The following is a 15,467-nucleotide window of genomic DNA, read 5'->3' on the forward strand; positions in this document are numbered from 1 at the left end:
GTGTTGTTACAGGATGTGGATAGGGGGTTTCACCTTCTTACCTGACGCTGTGGCCTATTGAGTAATACATTTATAACAATGATGCATTTTACTTCACCAATTTAATTTATAAAGCCATTTCTTGCTGTTTCTTTACACATTATCGGGGCTTTTAGGGCTGTTGAACCCTCATACCCAGCAAACATTTGGAACTCCTGGTAAAGAGGGGCATCAGGGGAGGAAAGAGGGGCATCAAGGATTTGGGGACTGTATTTTCTAAACAGAGACACTAGGGAGGTATGTCCTATATGGCCTTAATGACACATTAAATCCACGCAGATCTAAACATACATTGACTTTGTTGCACGATTGTATCATTTTATTGTGAGGTAAATAATAAATGTCTATGGTACAACCAGATTTATCAAGACAAAACTCGCCTTATATTTTTTTAATATCTGTGAGGTAAAAGGATACACATGCCATGTATGGATGACGTCATGGAAAGCACAGCATATGAGAAACAGTAGATAATGCTTTTTTTAAAGGAGAGAATGTGACAAAAACTTAAGTAGATAAATAAAGTTCTCCACATACCGCCATCCTGCATCACTCGCAGTATTGCCTGGAAGGACCCGCAGGTGGCGCGCTCCCAGCTCTTCCCTACAGGTGGCCAAGCCCCCGGTCCTAGCAGGCACTGGCGTGGACACCTATGTGAAGGGTCCTTGGCAGTCATAACAGCCTCCTACAACTTCCTGGTTGGAAAGAGCCGTTTCAAGCCGGGAACTGTGTGTGTGACAGGAAATGTGTGTGTGACAGGAAGGGCTCTGTGAGTGTACCAACAACACTGCCACTGTCCCCCAATGCCGGGCGTGTCTGTGTGTCCGCTTATGGATAAACGTGTATTTATAGCAGCAACAGGTTTGTATGAGTGATGGTGTGTCTGTGGAAGTGTGAGGTTAGTGTGACTAGTTAGTGTTATGGGGCATTGTGTATTGTGTGTCCCCTTCAGTATGTGTTACTGACAAAGTAGTTTGTGTAGCCCTGTTTGGGCGGTAGCTTGTGTGACATTGAAAAGTTGTATTAAAATTTCAGCGTCCGTGCAGGAAAGTTGCGGTGTTGTTTGCTTGTATATAGTTGTGTTTTACGGCACTGTTAAGGTGTGTTTAAAGTTGTCGTCTTGTCAGTATGTCGTGTATTCCATAGACCGGTGGTTTTATGTATTCAAGTTTGCACTCTACATATCACCAGCACATAGTAAATACAGGTAATTAGGGAACCAGAATACCTCACGATACGGAACCTGGTTGTGTAATAGTTCACCATGACACACACTGTTTATTATTGCGTATAAGGTGTTCGCGGGGGTAGTTTCACGTCGTTGGGTCTGTAGGCTTCATATAGTCTTCGGTGTGTGTGTAGGTGGTGTACGCGTGTCCCGCTTTGTATGCACAGAGATGTTTGCATAGTGTTTGCGATGCTTGTTGTAATTTGTATACATATGCGGGACTCCAGCAGTGCGCTCAGCACTGTGCCGGGTACATCAATAAGACTGCACCGGGCTCTTTCCACCTTTCTTTTTTGAGAGTATGGCTTGACCTAGCCTTGAGCCGCGTGGATTTTGGGGGGGAAGGTGAATGGGAATGGACGGGGACGGAGAACTCGGCAACACCAGCTCAGCAGCCTCCAGCAGCTCAGAGAGACCCCCTGAACCTGACCGAGCCGTGGTGAGCCGAAGGCACAGCGTTAAGGCGTTCAGCGGGCTTCGCTTCTTCAGGCGCAGGTGAGAAAGCCATTTAAGGTTCTTTGTACGGTTTTTTATTTTTTTTCTTTTGATTTGGCCAACAAATCTTTACATTTTCAGTTTTGGAGATCCTCATAGTTGCCAGAAAACCCACCTGGTTGGTCTGTTTGCCAACATTTTACAGGGGCTGAAGTCGCCACTCCTAATGATTTCACTTTTCCGGTGGCTTCAGGTACTATCCGTCAAGTGGATGCATCCTACAACTTCATCTTTTTAATTGAGCATCATGGGAGTTGTAGTTCATAAACAGCTGGAGTGACGCCCCTGTTCTTTAATGACCTCATTGAAGAATGATGCTCTTTATGCAGTCTTTGTGGACTTATTCTTAATAATTCATTGTTGTAGAGCTCTGACCTTTTATATTGTAAAGGTTGCCTGACTTACAATCTGTCGAGAATTAATAATGCAATCGCTTTTATTGTTGGGGTTTTTGTATAATGACCGTATCCAGATGCCAGAATATTAAACATTATGTTTTTTTTTTTGTTTTTTTTTTTAAGCTCCTCTGTGAATCGTTACCTTTGTGATAGAACTTTATGTAAATATTCTTTGTGGGCAATACAATATATGTCAATATCCACCAATAACAAAAACCAAATAAAATGAGAGATGGGGGTAAATATTGACTATAAAATTTTTTTTTTTTTTTTTTTTGTCTAATACGTTTGGAAAACATGAAGCAAACCGGGCAATTTCTTCAACTGCTTACGTTGCGCCATTTAACCACTTCCTACTCTTACTGACCAGCCAGTCTTTGCATGGCTGGTGTATGTTGGATGTGGATTCGTTACTCATTACACAAATAACGGTTTCATGTCTAGAAGCTGTCCAATGTGACTCATGTTCCGTGTCTATCTTTCCAAGGCTTGATATTGCCATTGTTTTCTTTTTAGAAAATGTTTGACGTTAAATGAATAATCCATACCCGATAGTTTAGTGGATATGGTTTGTTTTAGCTTCACAGAAGGCAATGCAGTTAGCGTCTTCTTCAGAACCAATGCGTTCTTCCTTCGTCTTTGGCGCCATTCTTAATCGAAGCCTTTACGACTTGCTCACGTTCTCAAGATCCCTGTGTGTCATCGCTTGACACGCAGCATTGGACATCTATGGAGTAGAACCATGAGTACCCCGAAAGGATCCTTTGGGTAAGACCCAAGCATCGAAGTGCTGAGAGGAGCACCGTGCAAGACAGCCTGTACAACGTGATCTTTCTGAACCCGATACACATTACCAAGCAAGTGACCGTTTACCAATAACAACCTGCTTTTTCATGTATGGTGGGGGATATCCCCCCTCATTCTACAGTATCCCTGTAAAATATCAAGGGAATAAGACCCGGGTCCTTGCAGCTCTTTCACTAGCATAGAAACGAGCCTCCGCAGAATAACACACGCAGTTCTGGCTCTGCAGTGTTCTACCTGTCTGTAAATTGAATCCCGTCTTGAATATCTTTACGCGTTTCCTTCATTATCTTCTCCGGTTACCTCTGCGACGCTGAGTGCATTCACACTTATCTAAATGAGCAGCACTTCTTGTCCACAAAGAATAATTCTATCTTATCCCTCTGCACGGTATAATTGCACATATTTCATCCCACCAACCTATGCCAGCGCATTCAGTTTCCAGCTTTTCTTATCCTCGAGAAAATTCCAGAATCTCATTTCTTGCGGTTTCGTAAGCATCCACACATTTATTTAGTGAGCCTTATCTACGTTTTCTGAAGCGGAGTTACTCTTAATCAGGGCTTTCACCTGTATTGTTTAATCTCGGTACCAGCCGGTCCACAGACTTTTTTTCTTCACCTTCTCTTAAGAATTTTTGATGTAAGAGCCGAAACCTAGTTGGGAAATTACAAATTATTTTGGCTTGGGTTAAGTCATGAACATTGCCCAAAATGCCTTTTATCTAAATAAAATTTCAAAAAAAAAAGTACTCCCACAACATTTTTGCCGTGCCTCTTGTGCCCACTGTTCGAGATGTCAAGCAAGGTCTTTGTAGTCTACTGGCATGCGGTGAAGCAAGACCCGCACACTAGGGGTCCATGTGTTTGGAAATTAAAGATCCAGTAGATGGAACAGACAATTTTCTCTCTCTCATTGGAAATATGGTTAATGCCTCCCAGCGCACCGCTAGGCATCAGTTATTCTGCACTCTGCAGAGACCACCTTTTTGTTTGATGGCGCGTTCGCCTGTTTAGCAATCATGGGCCTTACTGGGTAGATGTGGGCAGCAGCTGAAGGGCATCCCATCCCTGGAGAGTGGGGAGAAGAGACTGACCCTTTCATATACCCCTTAATTATATACTAATTTATAGATCAGCAACGCAAAGCAGAAGTAACCTCCGCGTTCAGATACATATATTGCGTTATATGCAAATTTGTACTACCGGTTCTACGTTGCTCAATCTGTTCTGAATACCAACCAAAGTGTATAAGTATATTTTCCTGTAAAATACAGTGAAAGTCCAGAGTCCCGTCCACAGGTGCGGTATGCAGGATCGTGTCGCCACGAAGAACATTTCTAAAGGGTTATACTCCACTAAAGATCAATATCAAGTTGTTTTATGGAGACTGTTGTAATTAGCCTTGGAGGCCTGACTTTTGCATGTTCCTGGGTGATTTGGAAGTCGTTTGCATAACCCATTACACACTTTGCATCTGAGGAGATGATTTACCTGTGCGTGAAAGTGCTTTGCAATCTCCGCTGGGTCCTGGCGTCATCCGGATATCTCGCTGCCGGCGAACGAAGGACTTTTCTATATAGCAGTTGGCGGATGTATATTGTATATCCAACCGCTGTTGGGTAAAAGCTATTTATGGGGCTACATGCCAAAAGTAATTCTGGTTCAAGGCTTAAGAAGTGGTTTTATCACCATAGCAGCCAGTGGGAGAGTCCAGTCAGCCTTCCATAGATTGCTTTGGGGATATGACCACCTTCCAAGATTTGCACCAGGAATCCTGTATATACAGACCCCCTAAATACAATAAAGAGGAAACCGCTGTTAGGGGTTGGCTTGGACAGCCATCACGTTACATCTATTTTAGTGAATAGATCCCAAAATAAAACCCATCGATCAGCGGTTGTTACATTTACTGTTTTTGACCATGTAAACAAGAATTCACTATTTTCTGGATGCATTGTGAGCAGATTTTTAGGATAATTGACGGCTAAATCTTTTCATCGGCTCCTATATCCTCCTTTTGTGTGATCAGAACATAAAAAGGATTATTCCTAAAGATTTCCAGTAGCTCTCTAAAGTTACCTGGGGTTACAGGCAAAGTAACTGGGGGCGAAAGTAAAAAAACAGAGAGCCAAACCCAGTCCCTCCATCCATTCTCATATCCTTGACGGCTAATTATAACAGTATATATATATCTATATCTATATATCTCTATATCACACAAACCAAAGGACCGGAGGTGGTCTGAAACGTTGGCCGTGCTGATTGAAATAAATAAAAATATATATATAATGACTCCTCTGTGTAACGTAACTCTCGAGTCACTGTAAATATTGATTTGAAAATCATTTGCGTGTGATATCGAGTTCCACATACCGTACCTTTAGTGGGTGTCTATAGATTCATTGTGGAAAGGCACGTTTTATGATGCAGATATGTGCGTTTCAGCGGATCCTGCTGATTTTCATACTGGTTTTTAAAGAGCCTGATAAACAAACAAAACAAAAAGAATTTGCAAATCAAACGATGTACTTGTATCGAAAAATAAAAGATTAACCGTGTTTTCTTTAGATCAGACAGGGATTCATGATTGAAGGATGGCGTCTTCTCTTCCAAGGTTGTTTGTTTTTTTACCTGCGGTCCTATAACCAAGTGCATCAGTAAACAGTCATTATTACTTAACTATAAATGGCAGATGTGTCTGTGCATGCACTATACGTCTTTCCAGGGCAAGGCGTCCCAACCACACCTTATATCTGTTTGTACGGTTCAAATGATGAGTCTCTGTCCTAATAAAGGCTGCATTATTAGACCTGCCGTAGTCGAGCAGATGTGGCAGAACAGGCGAGGGACTGGAGCTTCATCCCTGTTTCCAGAATATTAAAGCATTGTGTATATTTCTTTGCTTAATTGTTTTGTTGTGGTTTTTTTTTGTGTGTGTTTTGTTTTGTTTTTTTACTTGACACATCCAGATAACATCCTGAAAAATGTAACAAAAAAGGAACCTTTGTTGCTGGGGAGACAGCAGACAGAATACTTCTTTAGGAAACGGCATTTAATTATTCTTTGAGCCGTGTAGCTTTGACCTTTTAGTTCTATTGTTTCAAGGTTTACGGCAGAGGATAGAGGATGTACCAGTTAGGAACTAAGCTGTAGAAATGTAAAGAAAACCCCAAAACTTTCATTTATGCACAACTTGACAATAAATATCATATAAATAGGAACCTCGACAAAGAAAATGAGGCCATGTGATCTATGAACGCAGTTCCACGTCTGTCCAGCAGATGCTGCTCCTGACTTTTGTTCCCCAGATGGTAACCCCTTCATTGCTGTGTATGTGGTCGTGACACTTATGACTATGATGGGTTCTGTCTGTATGGGTGAAATATGTAGCTGCTGTGTGCTTTTAGTGATATCTGAGTGATTGGCAGACAGAGAGTGGTCTGAACGGCCTTGGTAGATAAAACCTCAGCATCTCTGTGCTGCTAATCTCCTTAAAGTCTTTCTGCAGCTCATTGGAGCCCCCAGATCTCCTGCAGCAGGCATTCCTCCAGCAGTGAGCAAATTGTCTGTCTGTCTGTCTATCTCATCACCCCCCCCATATGTACATGAATGTCTACCTAAATGTGTCAATCTGCATTTTACATGTTCCAGCCAACTAAATAATTTATTTAATATTTTCCTCATTAACTTGCATGATTCCACTAAATGCTGATGTTTAATTCTGTCTCTTCTATTTATTGTGTGGCTTACCCCCCCCCAAAAAAAAACAAACAAATAAACAAACCCAAAATATCTTCTTTTGGTGCGGTCTCGTCTTCGGTTTGGCTCTTGACACTTGCTGTGGTTGCTACGAGGTTCACCAGGGCTGGAGGTAACAATGTTGCCAGCATGTATCCATGGTGTTGCGCTAGGTGCGGGTTAATATATGTTGGAGGTAAACTGTGCCTTTATAATGGCCTGCATCATTTATTTATTTTTTTTTTTATCTGTGTGTTTTTTTATTTTGCATACGTCTCTATACCTTAGATTGTTGGGTCCGGGCTTTCTTGGAACAGAGCTATGAGTTCAGGGGGAGTCTCGGAAAGTGGGTATTTCTGTCAGTGTTCCTGTATGTTTGTATACTTCTATCCCAAATAAATACGTGTTGTCCAGTACCAGAGGTCAGGTAGTTGTACCCCTAAAATGTAGTGGTGGTGTCACCCAAATGATCGTGTTGTTTGATAGGGATGTGTCCGTCTTGGCTCTCCCGTAGTACATATATTTTCCAGCCCGGTGTGCTGCTCACTCCACAATTATCACCCTGCTGCCTGCCTCCAAAATTAGGTCGTTCTTGTGTTTCTGTAGCTGTTATTCTTTTAGATGTCACGTCTCTGATTTCTATGTGAAAGGGCGGCTTCTGCTCTGAGAATGACTTTTTGCTTGGGTTTACCAGGTCACCTCTCCAGTTGTGGTTCTCTCATTGTACGCCGCAGTATCTGACTCATTTCACCCCCTTCTAGCCCTTTTTTTCTTGCTGACAACCTTTGTGTCTGTGGGGGCTGCAGGATGTGCGTGGGGCGCTGTAAACGCAGGAGGGTTAACGTTGCCCTACATCTGCAGAGACGAAATAGAACGGGTCAGCGCTCCCGAGCACCAAACTCCGCACATTTGATTGGTCGTTAATCCCCTTCTTACTCCGATTTATCTGTTTAGTTCCATGTTATCTCTCTTGTTTTACCCTCAAGTCATCTCTGGTTATTATTATTTATTGTTTTATATAGCGCCATCTAATTCCGTAGCGCTGATCTATTTTATAATCTCCTTAATTGAACTCTTACCCTCGTAATGCTCTTTCACTCTCACTCATACATTTTTTTTCCATTTCCTCTCTTACCTGTGTCTGACAATTCTCTTCATTCTCTCTTCTTGTGTTATTTGACAAACTAAATAAACCAAACCTATTGAAACAGATACTGGACACATGAAATATAGAACTTTTAAAAGCTAATAACACTTTTAATAATCGGGAAGCTTCATAGGTCTCCAAAGTTTGAAAGACACTCAATGTAAAGATGCTGGCCCGGTCCATCATGATTCCTACTCCGTCATGATTCCTACTCCCTCACACTTTTTGTTTCTCCACACTAACATTCTGGTTTTATTTGATTATTTCCACACCTTTTATTTATCTCCTAGTTTTTCAATTCTCTGTTTTCAGTTCGTAACTATTTCTTTCTTATACTCTTATTTTCTCCCTCCTTCATTCTTGTTTTCCTCTCTTCTTCCATTCATGATATCCACTTCCTTCCTCTCATTCCCTCGCCTGTACTCGATAATTCCAACCATCTCCACCCTTTTTCTTACACTTTAATTATTCACACTCTTTTTTTTCCTGTTTCAATATGTCCTCTCTCTCTTGCCTTTGTCATTATCTACCTCCTATATAACCATGTTACACTTTTCTCTCCCTTCACTGCTTCTTTCTGATGTCTCATCATCCCCATTGCCTATTCACCCAGTATCCTTTATCTAATCTTTCTTGCACCCTTTCTCATGGTTCCCTGCACTCACTGACTTTCCTTGCTCATGCACTCACCTGCTCTTTGTGTCCACCCTCCTCTCCTTCTCTCCTCCTCTCAATTATCTCTCCTTTTTCACTCCCCTTCTGAAGTGCAGGGCTTTTACCAATGAGGTCTGTCTGTTTTTTTTCTGTGCCGTTGGGGGGGAGTCCGGGAACCTCTCAAAGCAAACTCCAAACTAGGACTTAAGCCTGGTCTTCGCTGGCTGGAAGGCTGGCAGCCTCTCCCTCTCACAGACGCGCACACATTCACATTTACAGGCTTTTTCCTCCGCAAGCTCAGACATTTCATACACACACACAAACACGCTTTCTCTCTCACAACCTTTTTACATGGACATATTTTGGAACATATCCCTATGTTAAACTTAGACACCCCCCCCCACACATACTCACAGACGTGAATACACCCCACGCATATTCCTTATTTAGTTTCACTTGAGAATCCCAGACCTCTCTGTTAAATAACGCCCGACTGCATTAACTCTGTATGGCAAAATATGCTCTGAAGCGACATTCGTTTGGACTCACCTGAACCCGTCGCCGTCACACGCTGCATCTCGCTGCCTGTATGGGGAATCTCTCTGTATGTAGCTGAATTACCTCGCACTGCATTAACTGTTACAGTGCCAGGTTTGATTGCATGTGGCGCTCACTACATACACTCCTTTAGCTGCCTGTCACACAGATGACAGCAACCGATGTCTCCTGCGAGACGGCAAATGCAGCTCATCATCCAGTAACCTCTGCTGCTTTCAGAAACTCTCTCTTCACCCGCTGACACTTTACCACAAGCACAGTCAGACGGTTACTGAAAGTTAGCCGTCCCTCGCTCACGCAGCTCAACATCAGCTTCTCACACTCACTCCTACACTGGCAGGCTCCCAATCAACCCTCCGTGGCGCACACTTAGAAGCGAATACACACACCTGTCACCGTTGCACATACCCCGGACTCTGCCAGGCACGCTTCCTTAAGCCTAACTTGGATTTGTCTCTCTCCGCGCAGTGGACCAGCCGGGCTCGCGTTCTGCAGGGAATCTTTCGTTCAGCAGATCAGGTCAAATAGACTTTATTTCTCATGTTGGTGTGTGGTGGGGTGGATATGTCCGTGGCTTGTGGGTCAGTTTATGAGAAAAACTGATGTTTTTTTTGGAGCAATGTTCTGCAAACCATGAGTGCCGTGTTAGTTAGGTGTAACAACTTCTTGCAGCCTGGAATAGAGGTGAATAAAGAGCATTCTAGGGGTTAAATCCCAGTTTCAGACCATTTGCAAAAGGACTCAAAGTCTGCCGAGAGATCTCTTGTGCGTTGGCAAGCGAGGGATTCATCTAATCCCAGGAGAAACGGCTCCTACGAATCTTAACACTTACGTTTTTGTATAAGTCTTGGTGGCTGTGCCTCTTCCTGGCTCCTAAAATTATCTGTATGCTACGTGACGTACATTAGTCCAGCCCTAAATGTATACAAGTATAACCAGGATTGGAAAAATATCGCTTGCCAGCCAGGAAAAGTTTCTACTTCATCCAGTGTTACGCAAACTCCTTTCCCCTCGTCTGTTTTTTTTTTTTTTTATTTTTTTTTTTATTATTATTATTATTATTTTGTTCCTTGCCGCAGACTGGTAAACTATACATTTATTCACGTTCTGCACATATAGATAATTAAATCTGAACACAAAACCCGAGGATTGTATTTCTCTGTGTTTGGGTCTGCTGCTGTTGTTGGGAACAGCTCAAAAAAGTAAGAAAAAAATATATATATTCTCGACTTTCAGGTCAGCAATCGGATTTCTCCCGATCTATTTTTTTTTGTTGTTTTAAGTTCTTTACACCCAACATATAGTGTTTTTATGTTTCGTATTTAACACAGAAAGTATCTTAAACTGAGCTTTTGTTTATAAGTAAGATACGGAATCCTCGTAGTTATCGCTGTAGTTTTATTTCCATTTGATACAAATTTGTAGTAATAAATACTACATTGCATTATTAGTATTCTTTGTATTAAAGATGGGACCCCAGCGAATCTTTTTGCTTACAGCCCCCAACCATCTAGAGCCGACCTTGCAGTGTTCTATACAATTCCACAACTTTCTCTCCAGTGCGAGATTATCAGCCTTTTCCCTATGCTAATAAAACTTGGATAAACCCCAAATCAGTCAGCCTTTGGAGTGTTAAATCGTTTCCTATTTTGGGAAATACTCAATAGCGTTTCTGGCCTGCAGAAAGCTTCCTCTAATTGTTGACTTCTTTTTCTTCCCCTGTGGAGCATTTTAACATTTTTCCTTCATGTGTTCTCAGAAATATATGCAAATATTTCTAAACCACCATAATAAATCAGGCATCTATAACCGTGCAGTCAGGACTGGCCTGTAGACCAGACCGCAGGCATTCTGCACGATGCCCGAGTGCCGGCTGTGGCGCAGGCATTCTGCACGATGCCCGAGTGCCGGCTGTGGCGCAGGCATCCTGCACGATGCCCGAGTGCCGGCTGTGGCGCAGGCATTCTGCACGATGCCCGAGTGCCGGCTGTGGCGCAGGCATTCTGCACAGAAGTGACCCCAAACTTTTGAGTATATTTTGTTCTATTTATTCAAAAGTGCATTCCGAATGTTTGTTCTTTGTGTGTGTTTGTTTTTAAATGTGCGCACAACAGGCTAATAAATGGCCTTCAGCCATACCGTGTATCAGTTCAGCGGATTGTCGTGTGGCGCATTTGTCGATGCTGGCAATGGATGAAGTTATTTATTTTTATCTATCAACGCAGATTGCAAGGAGAACGTTTTCCAATTGAATGAATTAGCACTGCGCTCTTCTGAAACCAAGCTTCGGGCCGTGTTCTTAAATTAGATCGCTGTCCCAAATCCCGTATTTTACAATTGGTAGACCAGACCACAGGCATTCTGCACGGTGCCCGAGTGCCGGCTGTGGCGCGGTATATTGGTTTAGGCAGCCTCTGTCGGATAATTCCGCCGCTGCCACCAGCGTCTGCTCTCATGGGTTGACGTTTTAAACTAAAAACTACCAAAACAATTATGCTGACGGGCAAAAATTGCTAATTTCATAAAGTTTTAAGTATTAAACGTAGTTCTGGTAAAAACTACAAATGTCACGATTCCATAATTGTGAAAACGTCAGAGGCTTCTGGGAAGAATTTAGTTCGCCCCGAGTGGAGCTTTGTATGAAAATAAGTCTCGGCATGTGGACTCACGGAGGCAGTGACACCTGTGCTATAAATAGCAGCGTTTGTATCCAAGGTCTGCTGTCTATAAATAGCGCTGTGTTCCTGCTGGTACCGGGTTAACTCTTTCTTGTCCACCTTAAATATTTTGCAGTTGGCAAGGGTTGGGGGCTCTTTCGTTTTGGTTTTCGATTTGTTTCATTTTTCTCCGGTCCTGGTTTTATTTGCATCACAGCCTTTTGACGTTTAAAAGGTTCGTTTGTTTGTTTGTTCCGTTCAGTTACAATGTTACCCGGCGACTTACTTTTAGCTTGCCTAGTTAATAAACCCAGTGGCATGGATTGGGGATGAAGGGATAAATATATTACAGATTATGGCTCTATTAAATATATTCTGCAGAATATAGCTGACATTTTCTAAACACACTTAAAACAGTATTTATTTTGTTCACCAGTCTGTTGAGCCAGGCCATACAATATCACATCATTGGCATAAGGCACCACGGTGAACTTTTAAGGAAATTATCCACAGAAATAGGACACTATAGAAAAAAAATAGATCAGATTATTGCTACAAGTAGCCATCGGAGAATCTGTTGAGGATAACCTGTATTAAATTCCCATAATGTTGTACACAGTGGCAAGACAAAGTAAGTGAACCCTCTGGAATAACCAGCATCTATGTATAAATGTGTCCTAAAATATGATATGGTCGTCTTCTGAATTAATGAACAAACACAATCCATTTAACTAATAACACATGTTATTGTTCTTGTCCACATTGAATACATCATTAAAACCTTTACAACTCTGGTTCCGAATAAAGTATGTAAACTCCGAATCACTTCAACAAAAGCTAATAGGAGTCAGGAATTAGCATACCCAGAGTCCAATCAATTAAACAATATTGAGGTGTGTTTTAGTGCTACCTTATAATTAAAAAAAAAAAAAAAAAAAAAAAAGTTTGCTATTCCCAAGAAGCATCTTCTGATGTGAGTCATGCCTCACAAAAAAGAAATCTCAAAAGACCTACAATCAAGAATAGTTGATTTGTAAAAAGCTGAAAAGGGTTACAAAGTAACCTCAAAGAGTTTACGTATTCATCAGTCCACAGTTATAAATGAAGATCATTTAGTATTGGAGTTATCTTCTAGGGAGAGTAGCTACAAGGACACAACGCAGAATGCTCAATGAGGTAAAAAAAAAAAAGAACCTTAGAGTCACAGCTAAATGCTTGAAGGAGTCATTGGAGCTGGTTCATATCTCTGTCGGTTAGTCAACCATATGGGAAACATTGAACAGGCATGGAGTCCATGGCAGGGCACCACGGACATAGCCGCTGCTTTACAAGAAACACTGCTGTGCGCCTAAAGTTTGCCAAAAGAGCAATATGTGTCTCCACAGTGCTACTGGGGAAATGTTCTGTGGGCTGTTTGTGAAGACCACGCAGCACTATGTATGGTGTAAATATGGCACAGCATTCCCACATGAAAGCCTCATCCTACGATGGAGGGCGCATCGTGGTTTAGGGCAGCTCTGTTTCCTCGGGGCATGGACAGCTTGCCATCATCGGGGGGGCAATAAGTTACCAAGTTTATGAAGGCGTCGTACAGGATAATGTCACGGGGGGGGGGGTTGTCCGTCAGCTGAAGCTCGGTAGAAGTTGTGTGATGCAGCAGGACAAAGGACCCCAAACATCAAAGTTAATCTACTACAGAATGGTTTTAAAAAAGAAATCCTCCTTTTGGAGCGACCCCAGACCTTAACCCATTAGAGATGCTGCGGAATGACCTAGAGAGCCGTTCATCCTAGAAATATGGCTGATATTAAGCACCTCTGTACGGAAGAACGGTCCAGAATTCCTAATAACTGTGCAGATCGGATCCGCAGCAAGTGGAAGCGCATGTTTGAGGTTATTGTGCCAAAGGAGGTTCGACCGGTTATTAAAGCCAAAGGTTCACTTCAGCATTGTGAATGTTTAATGGGCGTGTTCAATAAAGACATGAAAGATTATCATTGTTTGTGACTTATTAGCTTAAGCACATTGTGTTTGTCTATACTTGTGGCCGAGATGTAGATCACGTCACATTTTATAAACAATGAATGCCAAAAACCACACAATTCCTAAGGGTTCCCCTACTTTTTCTGCGCCTAGTGCCATACAGAAAATTGTATTTTATTATACGCTGCTGCTCCATGAAAAGCCTAACATGTTCACATCAGGTTAATGTTATTCGGATTTTTCTGATGTAACTGTGAATAATGGAGTGCTGATGAATGCCCCCGTCTGATTGTAGACACAGGGCTGGCGTTGTGCATGCAAATCTATACTGAACTCCCGATGAAGGCGCTTTGTATTTGAGAATAGGCCGTGCACGGGAAATGCGTGTAACAAACCAGCTTCCTGTTCATTCTTCTGAGAGCGTAAGACCTTTAACCCGTGTCCTTTTCGGCTGTTCTGGGCATGGATCCAGAATGGCTTTAGGAAGGAGGCTTGGGAACGTCCCTCCGAGAGGACACAGATTTTTCACTCTGAGCTTGCAGGACCCTGGGACTGATCACTAAGACCAAGACCATCTATCTACTTTACGCTTCACTTTACATTAGAGGGTATTTGGGGCAGCAGGGAGGTATAAGGCCCATTGCAGGTGGAAAAAAATCCACACGGGCGGTTATTAAAATGTGAACGATAGAAAATATTTTCTCCTGTTTCCTCGCTTACACATGCCTCCCATCCGAGCTGGTTCCCTATATGTGGTGAGCTGGACCTAATCTCTGCGTCCCCTCCTATTCCTGCGCGCAGGATTTGGGCTGTAAACGCCTCCCCTCCAGCTGTTTGTTATACGGATCCAGAGTCTTACAGCACAGCGGGGCTGCATGTATTCTATAAACGCAGGTGCCAAGCTGGAGGGGCATCTTGAGCAAATCTTCTTGGCTTCTCAAGGTAGGGTGGCGAGGTGGCTCATCGAACATATAGAAATGCTTTGCCCAGGGCAGAGCTGATTCCTGTGCACCCCTGGGGTATTCACTTCGGGGTGTCTTACGGTTAAAGGAGTCATCTGTTTGCGCTATCCCCAAGATACCGGCCGAGCTAAACGGGATAGTGAAAATGACCACCCATGGGGCCGACCAAGGGGCCCAACAGTATATAAACCCTTTAATAGCCCAACACACGTGATTCAGTTGTATTGACTCTCTGGAAAAAAAAAATGTAAAGAAATAAAAGGAGTCATCTGAATTTAAGCAGGGATTTTTGAAGAAAGCACCAGAAACTTTAAGGCAGACCGTGAGAGCTTCCAGATACGCGCACGCTTGCGGCACCTTATTGCTCCTGATCCTGCTCCTTTTCACAATATGTCTGTCTATGTCAGTAACTGTTCCTGCTTAACAGATCTTGGCGTAGCGTAGTATATCTGTTGTTGTTACTGAGCGCCTCGCCCCGTACCCACGCGTGCTGCGCGTCTATCGGTGGGAGATCCGTCACTGATTAACAGATGAAAAGACGCTCATTAAAATAAAAACAAAACTTAAAAACTGCACAAAGGCAGCTCATCGCGCTACTTCTTACACATACATCAAAGGGCATCGTGCCACAGAGAACCTGCGTGCAGGCGGGTTAACCCTTTATACGCCTAGAATGTGCAAATCATTCCTGAATTAGGGCTCCTCAAAAAGGGTTTGGAACAGTATATGGGCCTTGTTGTATTTTACCTTTAAAACGGATGATAAATCATTTATTGTGATCCCGGTTTGTTGGATCTCTGGT

At 42.7% G+C, this 15,467-nt stretch overlaps 1 protein-coding gene across 1 annotated transcript in view; it reads left to right on the plus strand.

Moving 5' to 3' along the window:
• The first annotated feature begins 1,254 nt into the window (after positions 1–1,254).
• The window catches only part of DGKZ (diacylglycerol kinase zeta), a 35,326-nt gene continuing 21,113 nt past the window's right edge, over positions 1,255–15,467 (plus strand). Inside the window, exon 1 of the mRNA XM_053448374.1 lies at positions 1,255–1,762. Coding sequence (XP_053304349.1) covers positions 1,617–1,762 — 146 coding nt within the window. The 5' untranslated portion in view covers positions 1,255–1,616. The remainder of the gene's footprint in view (positions 1,763–15,467) is intronic.

This window comes from Spea bombifrons, chromosome 10, assembly GCF_027358695.1.
Source record: "Spea bombifrons isolate aSpeBom1 chromosome 10, aSpeBom1.2.pri, whole genome shotgun sequence".
Lineage (NCBI taxonomy): Eukaryota > Metazoa > Chordata > Amphibia > Anura > Pelobatidae > Spea > Spea bombifrons.